The sequence below is a fragment of the Myotis myotis genome, unplaced genomic scaffold, assembly GCF_014108235.1.
Source record: "Myotis myotis isolate mMyoMyo1 unplaced genomic scaffold, mMyoMyo1.p scaffold_m19_p_7, whole genome shotgun sequence".
NCBI lineage: Eukaryota > Metazoa > Chordata > Mammalia > Chiroptera > Vespertilionidae > Myotis > Myotis myotis.
The window spans coordinates 36,355,054-36,369,999 of NW_023416379.1; the positions used below are offsets into that span (position 1 = coordinate 36,355,054).

Genomic DNA, 14,946 nt, shown 5'->3' on the forward strand with positions numbered 1-14,946 from the left:
TATATATGTGCTACAAGGACATAAATGAGGAAATACGTTTTAAATTTACTTTTGAGGGTTACGGAAGGCATGTATAGTTGAATTAGCAAGTGAGCTGGTCCTTGAATTAGCAGGTGAGCTAGTCCTTCAAGAATGAGATGTAGTTACAGTGTTTGTCCTCTAAATACTAATATATTCTTTGTTCTCTTAAAAAAATACTCTTGCCCTAACCGGTTTGGCTCAGTGGATAGAGCATCAGCCTGTGGACTCAAGGGTCCCAAGTTCGATTCCGGTCAAGGGCATGTACCTTGGTTGTGGGCACATCCCCAGTCGGGGGTGGGGGGGTACAGGGGGGGTGCAGGAGGCAGCTGATCGATGTTTCTCTCTCATCGATATTTCTATCTATCTTTCTCCCTTCCTCTCTCTGTAAAAAATCAATAAAACATATTTAAAAAAATACTCTTTACATCAGTCTTTTTCCTATTTCTTCAGTGATGATTCTTCTGGTTATAGAATATATTAATTAATTCAAGGAAATGTATTGAGCACATGTGAGACATGGCTGAGGTAAAGGATTCTAACACCCAGAGTTTCTTTGGCTTGTGATGTTTCTGTAAAATCTCATTTGGGTAGTATCACAAATTTACTGGTGAATGTAAAATTGTGAAAATTGATTTTCCCCATTGAGTAGGCAAAGACATAATGTGTCCTTCAGTTCTATACAGTTTTATACCTGCCATTTTGCTATTTGTCTTCTCTATTCCTATGCTTTTTTGTTGCTCCATTCTTCTATTACAGCTTTCTTTTATGCTAAAGAAATATTTCCTAGTATACTATTTTAATTCTGTTATTATCTTGTATAATTTTTAAGCTATTTTCTTTGTGGTTGCTCTGTGTTATACTTAACATTTTAATTTAAAACAGTATAGTTTGGATTAATCCCAATTTAATTTTAATAACATATAAAAACTTTGCTTCAGTATAACCCCATTTGTACAACCCCATTAACACAACTAAAATTACTTTATGTACCTGTCCTTTAAATGAGATGGAAGAAAAGAGTTAAATATACATTTCTATTATCTTTTGTATTTACCTATGTGTTTACTTTACTGGTGCTTACTTCTTGCTTAGTGTGGACTTGAATTACTGTCTATTGCCCTTTCATTGAGCTTCAACTTAAGTACCCTTTAATATTTCTTGTATGACAAGTCTGCTAGAAACAAATTCTCTCAATTTTTATTTATCTGGCAATGTCTTAATTTCTTCTTTTTCCCCCACCTCAGCCAGCTTTCCCTTGTTTTTTGAAGATTAGATTTGCTATATATAGAATTCTTGGTTGAATCTTTTCTACTAACTATATCAGCCCACTGCCTTCTGGCCTCCATGATTTCTAATGAGAAGTCAGCTATTTATCTTATTGTGGAAACTGTTCATGATGAATTGCTTTTGCTACTTTTCCTTTGTCTTTTAATAGTTCAGCAATCATATATCTAGTGTGGTTCTCTTTAAGTGTTATCTACTTGGAGTCTGTTGAACTTCTTACAATGCAGATTAATGTTTCCCATCAAATTTGGGAAGTTTTGGGCCAATGTTTCATAAAATATTCTTTCTTTTTCTCTCCTCTCTCTCTAAGACTCACATTATGTATATGTTGGTATGCTTACTGGAGTCCCACAGATATCTGAGGCTTTGTTAGTTCTCCTTTATTCTTATGGTTCCTCAGATTGGAGGATTTCTTCTCACCTGTCCTCGAGTTTAGTTTTTTTTTTCTTCTGCCAGTTCAAATGTGCTATCGACCCCCTCTAATAAATTTTTCATTTTAGCTACTGTGCTTTTCATTTCCCAAATTCCCAAATTATTTTTTTAAATTAAATATTATCTCTTTATATTTGCTATTAGGGAAGATATGATTCTCAAACTTTCCTGAAATTCTTCAGACAGGAGTTCCTTTAGTTCTTTGAAATGTTTGTAAGTCTTTGTCTAGTAAGATAGATGTCTAGACTTCTTCCGGGACAATTTCTGTTCACTACTTTTTTTTCTATGTATGAGTCATACTTCCCTGTTTCTTTGTATGTTTTAGATTTTTCTGTTATTGAACACTAGATATTTTAAATAATGGAACAGTTATGAAAATCATATTTCTTACACCCCCAAGATTTGTTTTTGCTCTGTTGTTGGTGTTGCTGTTTCTTTAGTGATTTGTTTTGGGCTGATTCTGTACAGTCTCTATTTTTTGAAGTCTCTGCCCAGATAGTTTAGTGGTCATTTTATGATTGGCCAGAGATGTCTTTAAATGCCTTGAGCCAGTAGGTCTCTTTCTAGCTTTTGTTGAGGGGTCTTTCTGTGTGTTGGAGCTCAGTCTCAAGGTTAACCAGAAGCGCAAGATTAGAAGTTTCTCAGGTCTTCCTGATCATGCATACAGCTCCACACATGTGCATAGCCTTTTACATTCCCAGAACCCTGTTAGAGTTTTTCAAAGCCATTTATGGGCATTTCATTCCTCGGTTTTTCCTTTTAAGTTTTTTGTTCCATGTCTTGTTAGCTGCAACTGGTAAAATTCCTTTAGAGAGCTGTGATGTTAAACAGTTGCTGCTGATTGTTTTCAACAAAAATGTTGTGGATAGCACTCTGCACATAGAGTGAGCTCTGAGTCTGATCAAATAAAAGCAAGCCCCGAGAATGGAGCTTTTCAGCAAGCTGCCAGGTAGGTCAAATAGTGACAGTTTTATGAGAATGGGGCTTTGGAGAACTCCAAATCTATTCTGGCCTCTCCAGTGCCTCTTTGGTTATTCGTTTGCATAGCTACTGTAGTTATAAGGGTTTGGTTTTCAAGGCTACCCAGGAGCTTGGGGAGCAGGGGGGATGGGTTAGGGCAAGTTAGAATACCACAAAGCTTGCTATTATTGCTAAGAGACAACTGTGTGTTTTTTGTTTGTTTGCTTGCTTGCTTTTTGTTTTAATAAACACTACTTAGCCCTGGCTGGGTGGCTCGGTTGACTGGAGCATCGTCCTTATGCTCCAAGGTTGTGGGTTCAATCATCGGTTAGGGTGCATGCAAGAGTCAATCAATGAATGCACGCATGGGTGGAACAGCAAGCCAATGTTTCTCTCTCTCCCTTCCTCTCTCTCTCTAAAAAAATAATAATAATTACAAAAGAGGACTAATCCTATTTTAAAAAACACTACTTAGTTTGTCACAAGCCTTTAGTTAATTCCTACAGAGCTGGAAAAAAAGTTCATTTTGACAGTATTTGCAAATGTTCTTGTTGCTTTTTGAGGAACAGGGTTACAAAGATCCTTCCTCTGCCAAACTGGAAGTGCCTCTTTCCAGTCCTGTATACTTTTATCTGCATCCTTGCCGGAGTCCAACCCCAGCAGGTCCAGGGGTCCCCAAAGGTGTGGATGGAGTCGGCGAAGAAGGAATGACGTGGAGGCAGCGTTCAGTTGATCAGCAGCCCAGTCAGTTTCTCTACCCAGGATCTCCAGCCAAGTTCTGGTCTGGATCTCCAGCGAAGTTCTGCTTAGGATCTCTAGCCAGGTTCTGTGTCCATGTTCTCTTGCTAGGTTCTCCAGCCAGGTTCTGTCCAGGTTCTCCAGCCAGGTTCAGTCACCAGGTTCTAGTCAGGTTCTCTTGCCAATTTCTGTAGTCAGGTTCAGTCCAGGATCTTTTGCCATGTTCTCTCCAGCGAAGTTCTTCTGTCTCTAGTTCTGTCTCTTGCTGTCTTATTGCATCTGTATTTATACCAGTTGATTCAATCCTATCAATCTCTATTACAAAGGTTAGGGCGTTTCTTATCTTCATTCCAGGGAGTAAAGATTATGTAGCTTAAGCATGATTGTTCCTAGTTAAAGTGATTAATTACCCACCTGGCACTAGTTAAGAGGTTTTATTCCCTCCCTAACTTCAGGGGAAAATCCCTACCTGGGGAAACAACCTTTCTCAGAGAGGAGACCTTGGTTAAAACACATAGTGCCAAGAAGGTGAGCAAACATATTAAGAACAGTATGCCATATGTGCCAGGTCCCTTGAAACAGCAAGCATGGACCGGCTCCCGGCACATCCTGCTTCCAGTCTTTGATTCATCTTCTTGTTGATTGCCTTCTCTTAATGCATTTCTACTGGATCCTTGGAACTCTGGTTCCATGGCTAACATACTAAAATGCTCAATTATTCACTGACTATCACCTGCCTGGCAACCTTCTCAGAGGCTCATTCTCTCACATCCCACATAAATCAAATTCCTCTGTTTCTCCTGTAGGTATTAGTATTTCTTAAGTTTCTGGCTTAGGGCCCTTCTCTTGTTTATTCTTCCTGATTATCCCATTGTTACTCATACTTTAAAATCTTTCTTTTCTAGCCTAGATCTCTCTCATAAGCTCTACATCTGTGTATCTAATTGTGCTTAATGTAAATCTTTATTTAAAAATTCTGTAGACATAAGATTCCATAAATTCAAAACTAAATCAACCTATCTTCTTTCTCAGTTTTCTTTAAATGATGTTTCCAGTCATCCAGTTACCTAAACCAAAAATTTGGGTCATCTTTGATTCTTTCTCCTTTACCCTCCCTACCCCTAATATCCAGTCAGTTACCTCTTGATTCTATGCCAATCCTTCTTGATAGTTTCTCAATCTCTACTGACATCTCCTGTCTGAATTACTCTAGCAGCCTCCTGTTAGTAGTATATTCTCTTCCCAGCTTCTCCACAATGTGTCCACACGGGAACTTTATAAAATGCAAATTAATACAGATCACAGTCTGTGCACACACACTTTGCCCTTCTCTTCGTTGCACACCTTGCTCCATTCTAACTACATTTTTTCTGTTCCTAGACCATGCCATGTTCTCTCTAGTATTTACTGTAACATTCTTTTCTTTCTTTGCTTTTTTTGTTGCTACTTCTGGGAAGCCTTCCTGTAGTCTCACAATCTTAGTTAGATACTTCTGGATATAGAATTACCATACTGTAATTGCCTAGTTGCACAATTTTATTATATGAAAAAAGGAAAAAATTCACCCATTGTCTGGGTTAATGTTTATATGTAGTTTTATAATTGAAATAAACCTGAATGTCACCTGAAATAAATATAGCATAAACATTGCTTCATGCTAGAAAATATACTTCCACACCACCTGTTGCTGAGGTTGGCAAACTTTTTCTGTAAAGGGCTACATAGTATATATTTTAGGTCAACTCTGAGTAGAGCAAATGTGTATGATGTATGCCAATAAAACTTTATTTACAAAAACAGGCAGCAAGCAGAATTTGGTATGAATCTATTCCATGATACCAATATACCATAATTACTTAATCTCCTATTTTTGGAAATTTATATTGTCTTTATTATTTTTTCACTGTTGTTAGTTATACTATCTTCGCATCATAATATCTAAATCTTCAGGTATATTTTTAATTTTTTGCTTAGGATAAATTCTGAAAATGTAATTTCTAAGGCTAACTTAGTATATTCTTAAGACTTTTAAAAAATGGGAATAGGTGATATAATACTTGCCTTCTAATTGTAAGTATGAGGAGTTTTGTTTGGTTCATTTTGTAGTTTTATGGCGTGGGGAAAGAAAGATGGGGTGAAAATTTAGAAAGAAGCAAAGGAAGACCAGAAGGAAGCATTGAGTTAATGATTGTGATATAAAACTTTTAGAAAAGATGTTCTAGGAAGAAATCTGAAAAATTCTATACACATAAATTTTCCTGTTCACATACCAAGATTTTTTTGTGTGATAGCTCTGTAGAGTTTTATTGAAAATTTTGTGTAGATTGAGTTTGAGATTTGGGAAATAGGGTTTGCAAATTATAAAATAAGCATTTCTTATTAAATCTTTTAAGATACTCTTAGGCCAACATGATTTTGATTGTAGTTACTAAAAAAGAAGACAGTAAACTTTTCCATTCTGGATGATGATGTCTAGTCAGTCAGAATAGGGATTGGGAAACCACTACCCATGGACCAAATCCTTCTCATTATTTTTGTAAATGAAATTTTATTGGAACACAGCCATGCCCATTCACTTAAGTACTGCCTACGGCTGCTTTCAGGCTACTACAGCAGAATTAAGTAGTTGTATCAGAGATAGTATGACCCATAAAACCTAAAATATTTGCTATCTGCCACTTTACACAAGAAATTTGCAGAACCTAGAATTAGAGTAATGGTATGTGTTAATCTTTCTGTTTATGGAACATGGATCTACAAAAATAAAGGTAATTTTGCTAGGAATAAACTAATAAGGTTTTTAGATGCACAATTTTATTAAGAGACCAAATCCAGGCACTTAAGATACAGAAGAAGATGCCCAGCCAGCATGGCTCAGTGGTTGAGTGTCGACCTAGGAACCTGGAGGTCACAGTTCAATTCCCGGTCACAGCCTGGGTTATGGGCTCTATCCCCAGTGTGGAGCATGCAGGAAGCAGCTGATCAATGATTCTTTCTCATTGATGTTTCTATCTCTCTCTCCCTCTCTCTTCCTCTCTAAAATCAATAAAAATATTTTTTTAAAAGAAATTTCAAACTCTTAAAAATTTTTTGAAACCTATATACAGCCCTGCTGGTGAGGCTCAGTGGTTGAGCATCGACCTATGAACCAGGCGGCCATGGTTCGATTCCTGGTCAGGGCACATGCCCGGGTTGCAGGTTTGATCCCCAGTGGGGGGTATGCAGGAGGCAGCAGATCAATGATTCTCTCCCATCATTGATATTGATATATAACAAAAACAGACAGACAAACGAAAAAGAAACCTATGTATATAGACTTATTCTCCCAGAAATCATCCATATTCGTACTGGACTTGTTGCCTTAATTCAGTTTGGCACGACCATAAGGGGGGCATTCAGAAAGTAGCCATATTTTCTTTCTTTGCATCCATATGTTACCTAGAAATAGCTAATATCCTAAATCATTTAAGAATCTCAAATGAGCCCTGGGAAGTGTGGCTCAGTTGGTTGGGGATTGTCTGAATACACTGGTCAATCCCCAGTTGGGGGAGTGCAGGAGGCAGCCAGTCGATGTTCTGCTCTCACATCAATGTTTCTCTCTCTCCCTCTCCCTCTCCCTTCCTCTCTCTAAGTATCAATTTTTAAAAATCTTATAAGAAAAAGAACCTCAAATCATCTAGTAATGTTTCAAAATGGCACAGCTTTCACTAATTTTATAAAAATATTCTTTTAAAACTGTGTGTGGAACTCCTTGGAGTATAGGAAAAGCCTCAGGCCTGAAGCCAAAGGTTCCTCTTAATTAGGTCACTAAACCTGAGTCCTTATTCCCAACTACTTACCTCTGGATATCTTTTATGCTAGAGAAGCCACTAATTTAATACCTAAGCCACTGATTTTAGGGCATTTTCTCACAACTGAACATAATCCTAACTTATGGTAGACTAGTTTATCTCTAAGGGACTTACAGCATGTGGCTCCACACATTTTTGAGGGGTAAAGCTGATGGAGGGAAGTATATCTTTATCAAAATAGAACAGTGCTATTATAGAACTACAAGTTTTACAATAATCAAAGACATAATACTGCTAAAAAGAAATTGACTCTTACATTTGTTTTTACACATTTTCTTTCCTTATGTATCTTTTTGGAAGTTTCTTATTTTATCTCGTTTCTCATTATATCCTATGATACTCTTCTGTATTAGAGTCATTAGTGCTAGGCCAGGAGTTTTTTACTATGCTGTAGTTGTTCTTCAGGGGGTTATCATTGAGAGAGGGTGGTGAGTAAGACACTGAACTATCACCAGCTGCTGGAGGATCAGAGGAAGGTACACTTGTTTGGGTGCAGTGACTACAGCTTTGCATGGGACTTTGGGTCATTCATGGTAGGAAAGTGCAATAAGCTGGGGATGCTTTATAATACCTATACTTTTTATGGTAACCCTGATGGTAATTCCATTAGTTGTATCAGACTCCCTCTGTTTTTATAGATTTTTTTTTCAGATATTCAGTCTTTTTCCTTAAGCAGTTATTCTGTTTTGCTGAGGGTTTATTCATTTATTTAATACTAGGGGTCTTTTGCACGAATCTGTGCATTGGTGGGGTCCCTCTGGGTGGCCTGCAGGGATTGGGCTGAAACCCACAGTTCAACACCGCCTGCAGCTCCTACCTGCCACTCCTGCTCATCCCAGCCCCACTGTGCCTGCTGTGGGCTCGCGCCCAATCAGTCCCGATCCGGAAAGTTTCGCACTGCTGCGGCACTCACCAGCCATGAGCCCTGCGTCTGGTGCCCTCCCAAGGGGTGTGGCCTGCGGGATCGGGCTAAAACCGGCTCTCGGACATCCCCCAAGGGGTCCTGGGTTGTGAGGGTGCAGGCCAGGCTGAGGGACCCCACTGGTGCACAGTCGGGCCGGGGAGGGACCGTGGGAAGGCCCCAGGGTGTGTCCGGCCCATCTCGTTCAGTCCTGATCGGCCAGACCCCAGCAGCAAGCTAACCTCTCGGTCAGAGCATCTGTCCCCCCAGTAGTCAGTGCACATCATAGCGACTGGTCGACCGGTCGACTGTCTGCCCCCTGATGGTCAGTGCATGTCATAGTGACTGGTCGACCACGTGACTGTCTGCCCCCTGGTAGTCAGTGCACATATAGGGAGCATATTACACTTTGGTTGTTCGGTTCTGCCACTCAGTCTATTTGCATATTACCCATTTATTATATAGGATATGTCTATTTAGCACTTACTATGTGTTTGTGCTGGGTCCTGGGGATATTATGACCATTCAAACACAGCATCAGCTCCCAAAGAACTTGGGAGAGAGTCAGATAAGGAAACAGGTATTTTTAGGACAAAATAAGAACTGGGAAATTAAGGATTAAGGAAGCCAACATTAACTTGAACCAACATAGTTAAGTGGAAAAAGCATTGATTTTAGATTTTTATTAATTTGTTTTCAAATCCTGATTCAATTACTTAATATCTCTGTGACTTTAGGAAAGTTAAAGTTTATGATACTTGCAAGGTTATTCTAAGTTTTAGAAATATATTTAAAGCACTTAGTCCAGTGCCTGCTGAATAAATCATTTCTGCTTTTCCCCACTAAGTCATATACCACAAATTATTGTAGTTCCAAAGTCTATGGATAGAAAGATAATTCCTCTGGTGCCTACTTCACAGGAGATGTGAAAATAAAATATGTGAACTTTAAAAGAAGAAGAAAAGAATAACAATGAAAAAAAAGAAACAAAAAGAAAAAAAAATATGTGAACTTTGTGAACACCCTTCCTATAAATAAATCATTAATAAAAATCATATTGTATTATTGGGTCTCTTAAATTTACCCAGATTTCTATTAAAATATATGGACTGTAAAATTAATATTTTAGGAACTTACAATAGTTCTTATAAATATACTGTTGTACTAGTAATTCAGTAATCACTGATCTTAGATTTGTCAACTTAAAAGGGAATACTTCTCTGTCTCTCCATTTTTCTTATCCCATGCTTTACCATGCCAGTTTCTTTTAACCAAATTGTGGGTTATATCCAGAAGGGTAATGGTTATAATGTTTTTTTTCATGAGAAGTTTAAAAAGTATTCAAGTAGATCATCAGTAAACCAATTAATTATATTTTTTTAAGATTCACTATAACTGAATTTTTTTTTTCTATTCAAAGAATTAAAAGCTTGGCCAGAATGGCTCAGTGGTTGAGCGTCGACCTATGAACCAGGAGGTCATGGTTTGATTCCCAGTCAGGGGCATATGCCCAGGTTGCTAGCTCGATCCCCAGTGTGGGCCATGCAGGAGGCAGCTGATCAACGATTCTCTGATTATTGATGTTTCTATCTCTCTCTCCCTCTCCCTTCCTCTTTGAAATCAACAAAAACATGTTTTTTAAAAGAATTTAAAAACTGCAATAGTTAGGAAATAGTACCATGTCATATTTAAAAATAAAACTAGCTGAAGAATTTGCTTTTAATTGAAAATATTTTTTATTACCTTGATACTAAGTAGCATAACTGCTGCTAAAAATAGAAACTGAAATTGGTCTAACAGCTTGTAATTCTTTCAAGAGTGTGGAAAGTTGATAGTTCAAATCAGAGTACTGCACTCAGAAGGATATTGATCTTATTCCATTATGTTACTTATCTTTCCAGTTTTGCTCTACTTTGTGTAATAATTTCCAGATTTATTAATTCTTTTATAATGTACCTTCAGAATAAGACAAGCTGGTGTTACTCATTATGAAAAGTATAAACACAGTTAACAACAGAACATAGAACAATTTTCTATACATTTTATATAAGTCATTCTAAATTATATTTAGGAACTAGTAATCAAACAAATGGTTCCTTTCCTACCAAAAGAAAAAGCCCAGTGAAACAGAGTAGTATAGCGGTTGGGCAAGAAGCATGAGATTGTGTTGGCAGGAACATCAGGAATAGTGAGTGACAGCATGAGAAAAATGGATGTGTTCTTCCATCACTGCTGCTCGCCTCTCTATGTGAAATTAGATAAATAGCATGGATGTAAAGGGAACTAGGGACAGTTCTCAGGGGACAAGAACCACTTCCAGACAGCTCTGCCAGATCATGAGAGTAGTGGTGCCTCTGCTTTTTGTTGTTGCTGTTGTTACTTAACCTTGTCACTGATACATTACTGTTTCTGTAGCACTTCTTTTGTGAGTTCTTACTCATATTACTTTCTTTATCATGACTGTGCCGGATTGTCTGTTGGCAAATCACCATTTACCCCTTCTTCACCTTGCCTGATATAATGGCTCTCTGGGAAGTGTGCGTGCTTGTTTCTTTCTCCTCTCATTGTGTCTCCTGTGTCCCACTCCATCAAATATGCAATTTAGATATCCAGAAGTCCATTACAGACAACTGATCAGATTTTCTTTTGATTTGTTTTTGTCTGTTTTTTTTTTCCCATTCCTTCTCACACACACTGAAATTATTTTTACCTTCTCCTTTCACCAAGAGCTGTCTCTATCTTAGGGAAGTCTCTTGTTTGAAAACATTTATGCCAAGGTAGACATTCATTGATCTATTTAGTTGACTTTCAGTGAATTTTTATAAGCTTCATAACCCTGTGCCAAGTCGTATTTTAGGGTGATTCAGTGAAGTATATAGGGTGAAATATTCAAACATTCTTCCACCAAAACTACTGCTTAAATCATACTATACTGCTAATGTTTGTAAAATGCTCCTAGATGTTCTGTTGTAAAATATAGTTAATACAGGTGGCTTTAATTATGGGTTAGTTTTCTTCAACCCTTACCTTAGATAATCTGTTGTCATAGAACATTTAAATGACATGATTTTGAGCTTTGTACTGTTGAAATTTTTAAATGTATCTAAGACTAAAGTTTATAATGTGTTACATTTTAGGTCAGAAGACATGTCTTCATCTACATGGCATCTTTCCTTACCTCTATGTGCCATACGATGGTTATGGACAGCAGCCAGAAAGCTATCTTTCTCAGATGGCATTCAGTATCGACAGAGCACTTAATGTGGCTTTAGGCACTCCATCTTCCACTACTCAGCACGTGTTCAAAGTGTCATTAGTATCAGGAATGTAAGTATATGATATCACCTTTTAAATTTTTTATTTATCTGTATTTCTATTGCCATTCTAATTAAAAGAAAACATATCCAATTAAAATATACTCTTCATTTTTCTTTTACTTCTAATCTGATGCACTGAAGCAATAAAATATAGATGGTTAACAGTGATTTTTGTTTTAACCTTTTCCATTTCTCTGCTTTCTAAAACTGTAGAAATTCATGTCATTCATGCTATAGATATTAATTAAGCACCTCTGTGTACCAGGAGCTGCTCTAGGCATTTGGGATATATTGGTGAATAAAACAATGATTTCTGTCCCATGTAGGTTATATTCTAGTAATGGGAAACAGAAAATAACCAATAGATCTGACTTTAAATTTATTTATTTATTTATTTATTTATTTGTTTATTTATTACATGATAATTGTACTCTAGAACAAAAGATGTACAACAGGATAAGAAGGATCAGTATAGGGTGGGGAAGTGCACTGGTGGCAGTTTTATACAGGGTAATAAAGGGAAGATCTGAGTATGAACAGCTTGGAGGCAGGCGTCTGGAATGGAGGATGGAAAGTAGAATAGGATAAAATGAGGTTAGAGAGAGATGAGAGGATGGAGATCATGTTGACCAGTGGTTCTCAAAGCATGGTTTTGTACTTTGCTTTCCAGGATCACCAACATCAGCTTTATCTAAGTCTGGAGGCTGTCCCAGCCTCTTCTGGGTTCCTCTTCATTATCTCTCACAGGTGTTTCCCCTAATAAATTTCTTGTACATTTTTGTACCTACTTCTCAAAAGACTTTGACTAACACATCTGATAACTTCGTCCAAATACATTCTTGGGTTCCACTCCAGACCTAATGAATCAGAAATTTTGATGGTAGGGCCCAGCAATTTGTGTTTTAACAAGCCTTTCAGATGATTCTGTTTCATGAGAAATACTGCGATAGGCTGTTCCAAGGACTTTGGCTTTTACTCTGAGCTATTGCATGACTTTGAGCAACCATGATTTAGCTTAAGCTTAAAAGGATTACTTTAGCAACTATGTTAAGAATAGATCGTAGAGTAATAGGAATAGAAGCAGGGAGAGCATTAGGACTCTGTTTCATTATACTGGGTGAGAAAATACAGTGGCTGGCACTAGGGTGATAGCAGGGGAGTAGTGAGAAGTGGTCAGCTTCTGGATCTATTCTGAGGGTTGATTCAACAATATTGGCTCTCTAAATGGATGAGGGTTTTGAGAGGAACCAAGGATGGCTACAAAGTTTGAATCTGTCTTAAAGGGAAAAAAAGGAAGGTGCAGGTAGAGCAGACTGGTAGGAAAGATTTGGAGCTTATACTGGAACATGAGTTTGTTATGTCTGTATGAAATCCAAGTAGAGATCATAAATCTGTGTACTTCTACCTTAATCTAGGCTTTCCTCTGGACCACCACAGTATCCTTTTAATTGAATTCCCTTCTTCTGTTCTTGTCCAGAACCACAAAAATTATTCTTCTTACAGTGTAAATTGGATCCTTTTAAATTTAAAATCCTGAGTGGTTTCATACTGTTCATAGAATAAAATTTAAACTTCTAACCACTGCCTATGTGATCTGATCCCTGCTGTTACCAGAGGCTTAAACTCCCCAGTCACTCATGGGAGTGAGGTGAAGGTTTTGGGGTGCCGCTGAAAGAAGCAGTTCCATGGGAGGATGAGAGGTGGTAGAAGATTTATTGGTGTGGAGTTACATTTCTCTGGTTCCATTTCCCCCAAGCCAGTCCGGAAAGAGGGGGGAAGCTGAGAGTTGAGCAGAGCCAGAAATAAGGCCAGTGTCCAGAGTTTTTGTTCCATGTTGCAGCCTGGTGTGGTTCAGCATTCAGGCCAAATTAAAGTCCATTTGTGGAGTCCAACATGGTCATGCACCATGTGGGGAGTGTGCCCTTTTAACATGAGTTACAGGAGCCAGGTACCCTGGAGCCAAGAGAGAGTGGCTCCTTTGTCTAGAAGTTATTTATTTAGATTTCATGCGTTTGCAGTGGCCATGCCCATTCTGGCCAATTACCTGTTTCCAGATATGATTGGTAGGCAAGCATTTTCCCATGTCACTTAGATCTTACTGGGCATTTGCCTAAACTGCCTTTATCCAGTCATTTCCCCCATCAATCAGCAGGCAGTAGACTTGGAGAAGGTTAAATGCAGCTTTTTCGCAAAGCTGTATTAATGGCATGCCTATATCTAGTCGTCCCATTAAATAATACAATAGCATCACTGCTATCTTTGTAACTTTGTTCACCATGTTCCATCCAGGAACATTGGTCTTTTTAGTGTCTCTTATGTGCCAAGCTCCTTCCCACCTTTCTACATGAAGTTTCCTTTCCTTGAGTTCTCTATCCTCCAATCCTTCACATCCTTCACCTCTCCAGAGAAATTTTCTCTGGCTTCTGCCGGGGTCCAACCCCAGCAGGTCCAGGGGTCCCCAAAGGTGTGGACGGAGTCGGCGAAGAAGGAATGATACGGAGACAGTGTTCAGTTGATCAGCAGCCTATCCAGGATCTCCAGCCAGGATCTCCAGCCAAGTTCTGTGTCCGTGTTGTCTTGCTAGGTTCTCCAGCCAGGTTCAGTGACCAGGTTCTAGTCAGGTTCAGTCCAGGATCTTTTGCCATGTTCTCTCCCTAGGTTCTGTCTCTAGGTTCTGAGGCCAGTTTCTGTCCAGGATCTTTTGCCAATTTCTGTAGTCAGGTTCAGTCCAGGATCTTTTGCCATGTTCTCTCCAGCGAAGTTCTTCTGTCTCTAGAGAACGTTCTGTGTAGATTCTGTGCCTAGGTTCTGTCTCTCTCAGTTCTGTCTTCTTACATCTGTATTTATACCAGTTGATTCCAATCCTATCAATCTCTATTTCAAAGGTTAGGGCGTTTCTTATCTCCATTCCAGGGAGTAAAGATTATGTAGCTTAAGCATGATTGTTCGTAGTTAAAGTGATTAATTACCCACCTGGCACTTAGTTAAGAGGTTTTATTCCCTCCCTAACTTCAGGGGAAAATCCCTACCTGGGGAAACAACCTTTCTCAGAGACCTTGGTTAAAACACATAGTGCCAAGAAGGTGAGCAAACATATTAAGAACAGTATGCCATATATGCCAGGTCCCTTGAAACAGCAAGCATGGACCGGCTCCCGGCAAATTCCCCCTTTTTTATTTTTTAGAAGCAGGCATTAAAAAGAAAAACCCCAAATGCTCTCTTGTATCCATTTTAAGAGTAGGATTGGCGCTTTCCGATATTACCTGAGGCCTGATCTATCACCCCAGGGAGAGCTTGCCAATCCTGCACTTTCCCGGGGTGGAAAGGCTGCAGTGGGGTTAAGGATAAGGCTCCTTGGACCTACCTTCTCCCATGCCTTTACATTTACCTTTCCTTCCTCAGAAAAGCATGGACATACTTCTTGTATAAAACGTTCTGTCTG

At 38.6% G+C, this 14,946-nt stretch overlaps 1 protein-coding gene across 19 annotated transcripts in view; it reads left to right on the forward strand.

Moving 5' to 3' along the window:
• REV3L (REV3 like, DNA directed polymerase zeta catalytic subunit) overlaps nucleotides 1-14,946 on the forward strand; it is a 171,382-nt gene that overhangs the window by 43,260 nt on the left and 113,176 nt on the right. For all 19 annotated transcript variants that reach the window (XR_004968980.1, XM_036318172.1, XM_036318174.1 and 16 more), the window contains one exon: nucleotides 11,325-11,514. Coding sequence is in view for 18 of the 19 variants with exons in the window: in XM_036318172.1 (XP_036174065.1) it covers nucleotides 11,325-11,514 (190 nt within the window). In the remaining variant the exon portion in view is untranslated. The remainder of the gene's footprint in view (nucleotides 1-11,324; nucleotides 11,515-14,946) is intronic.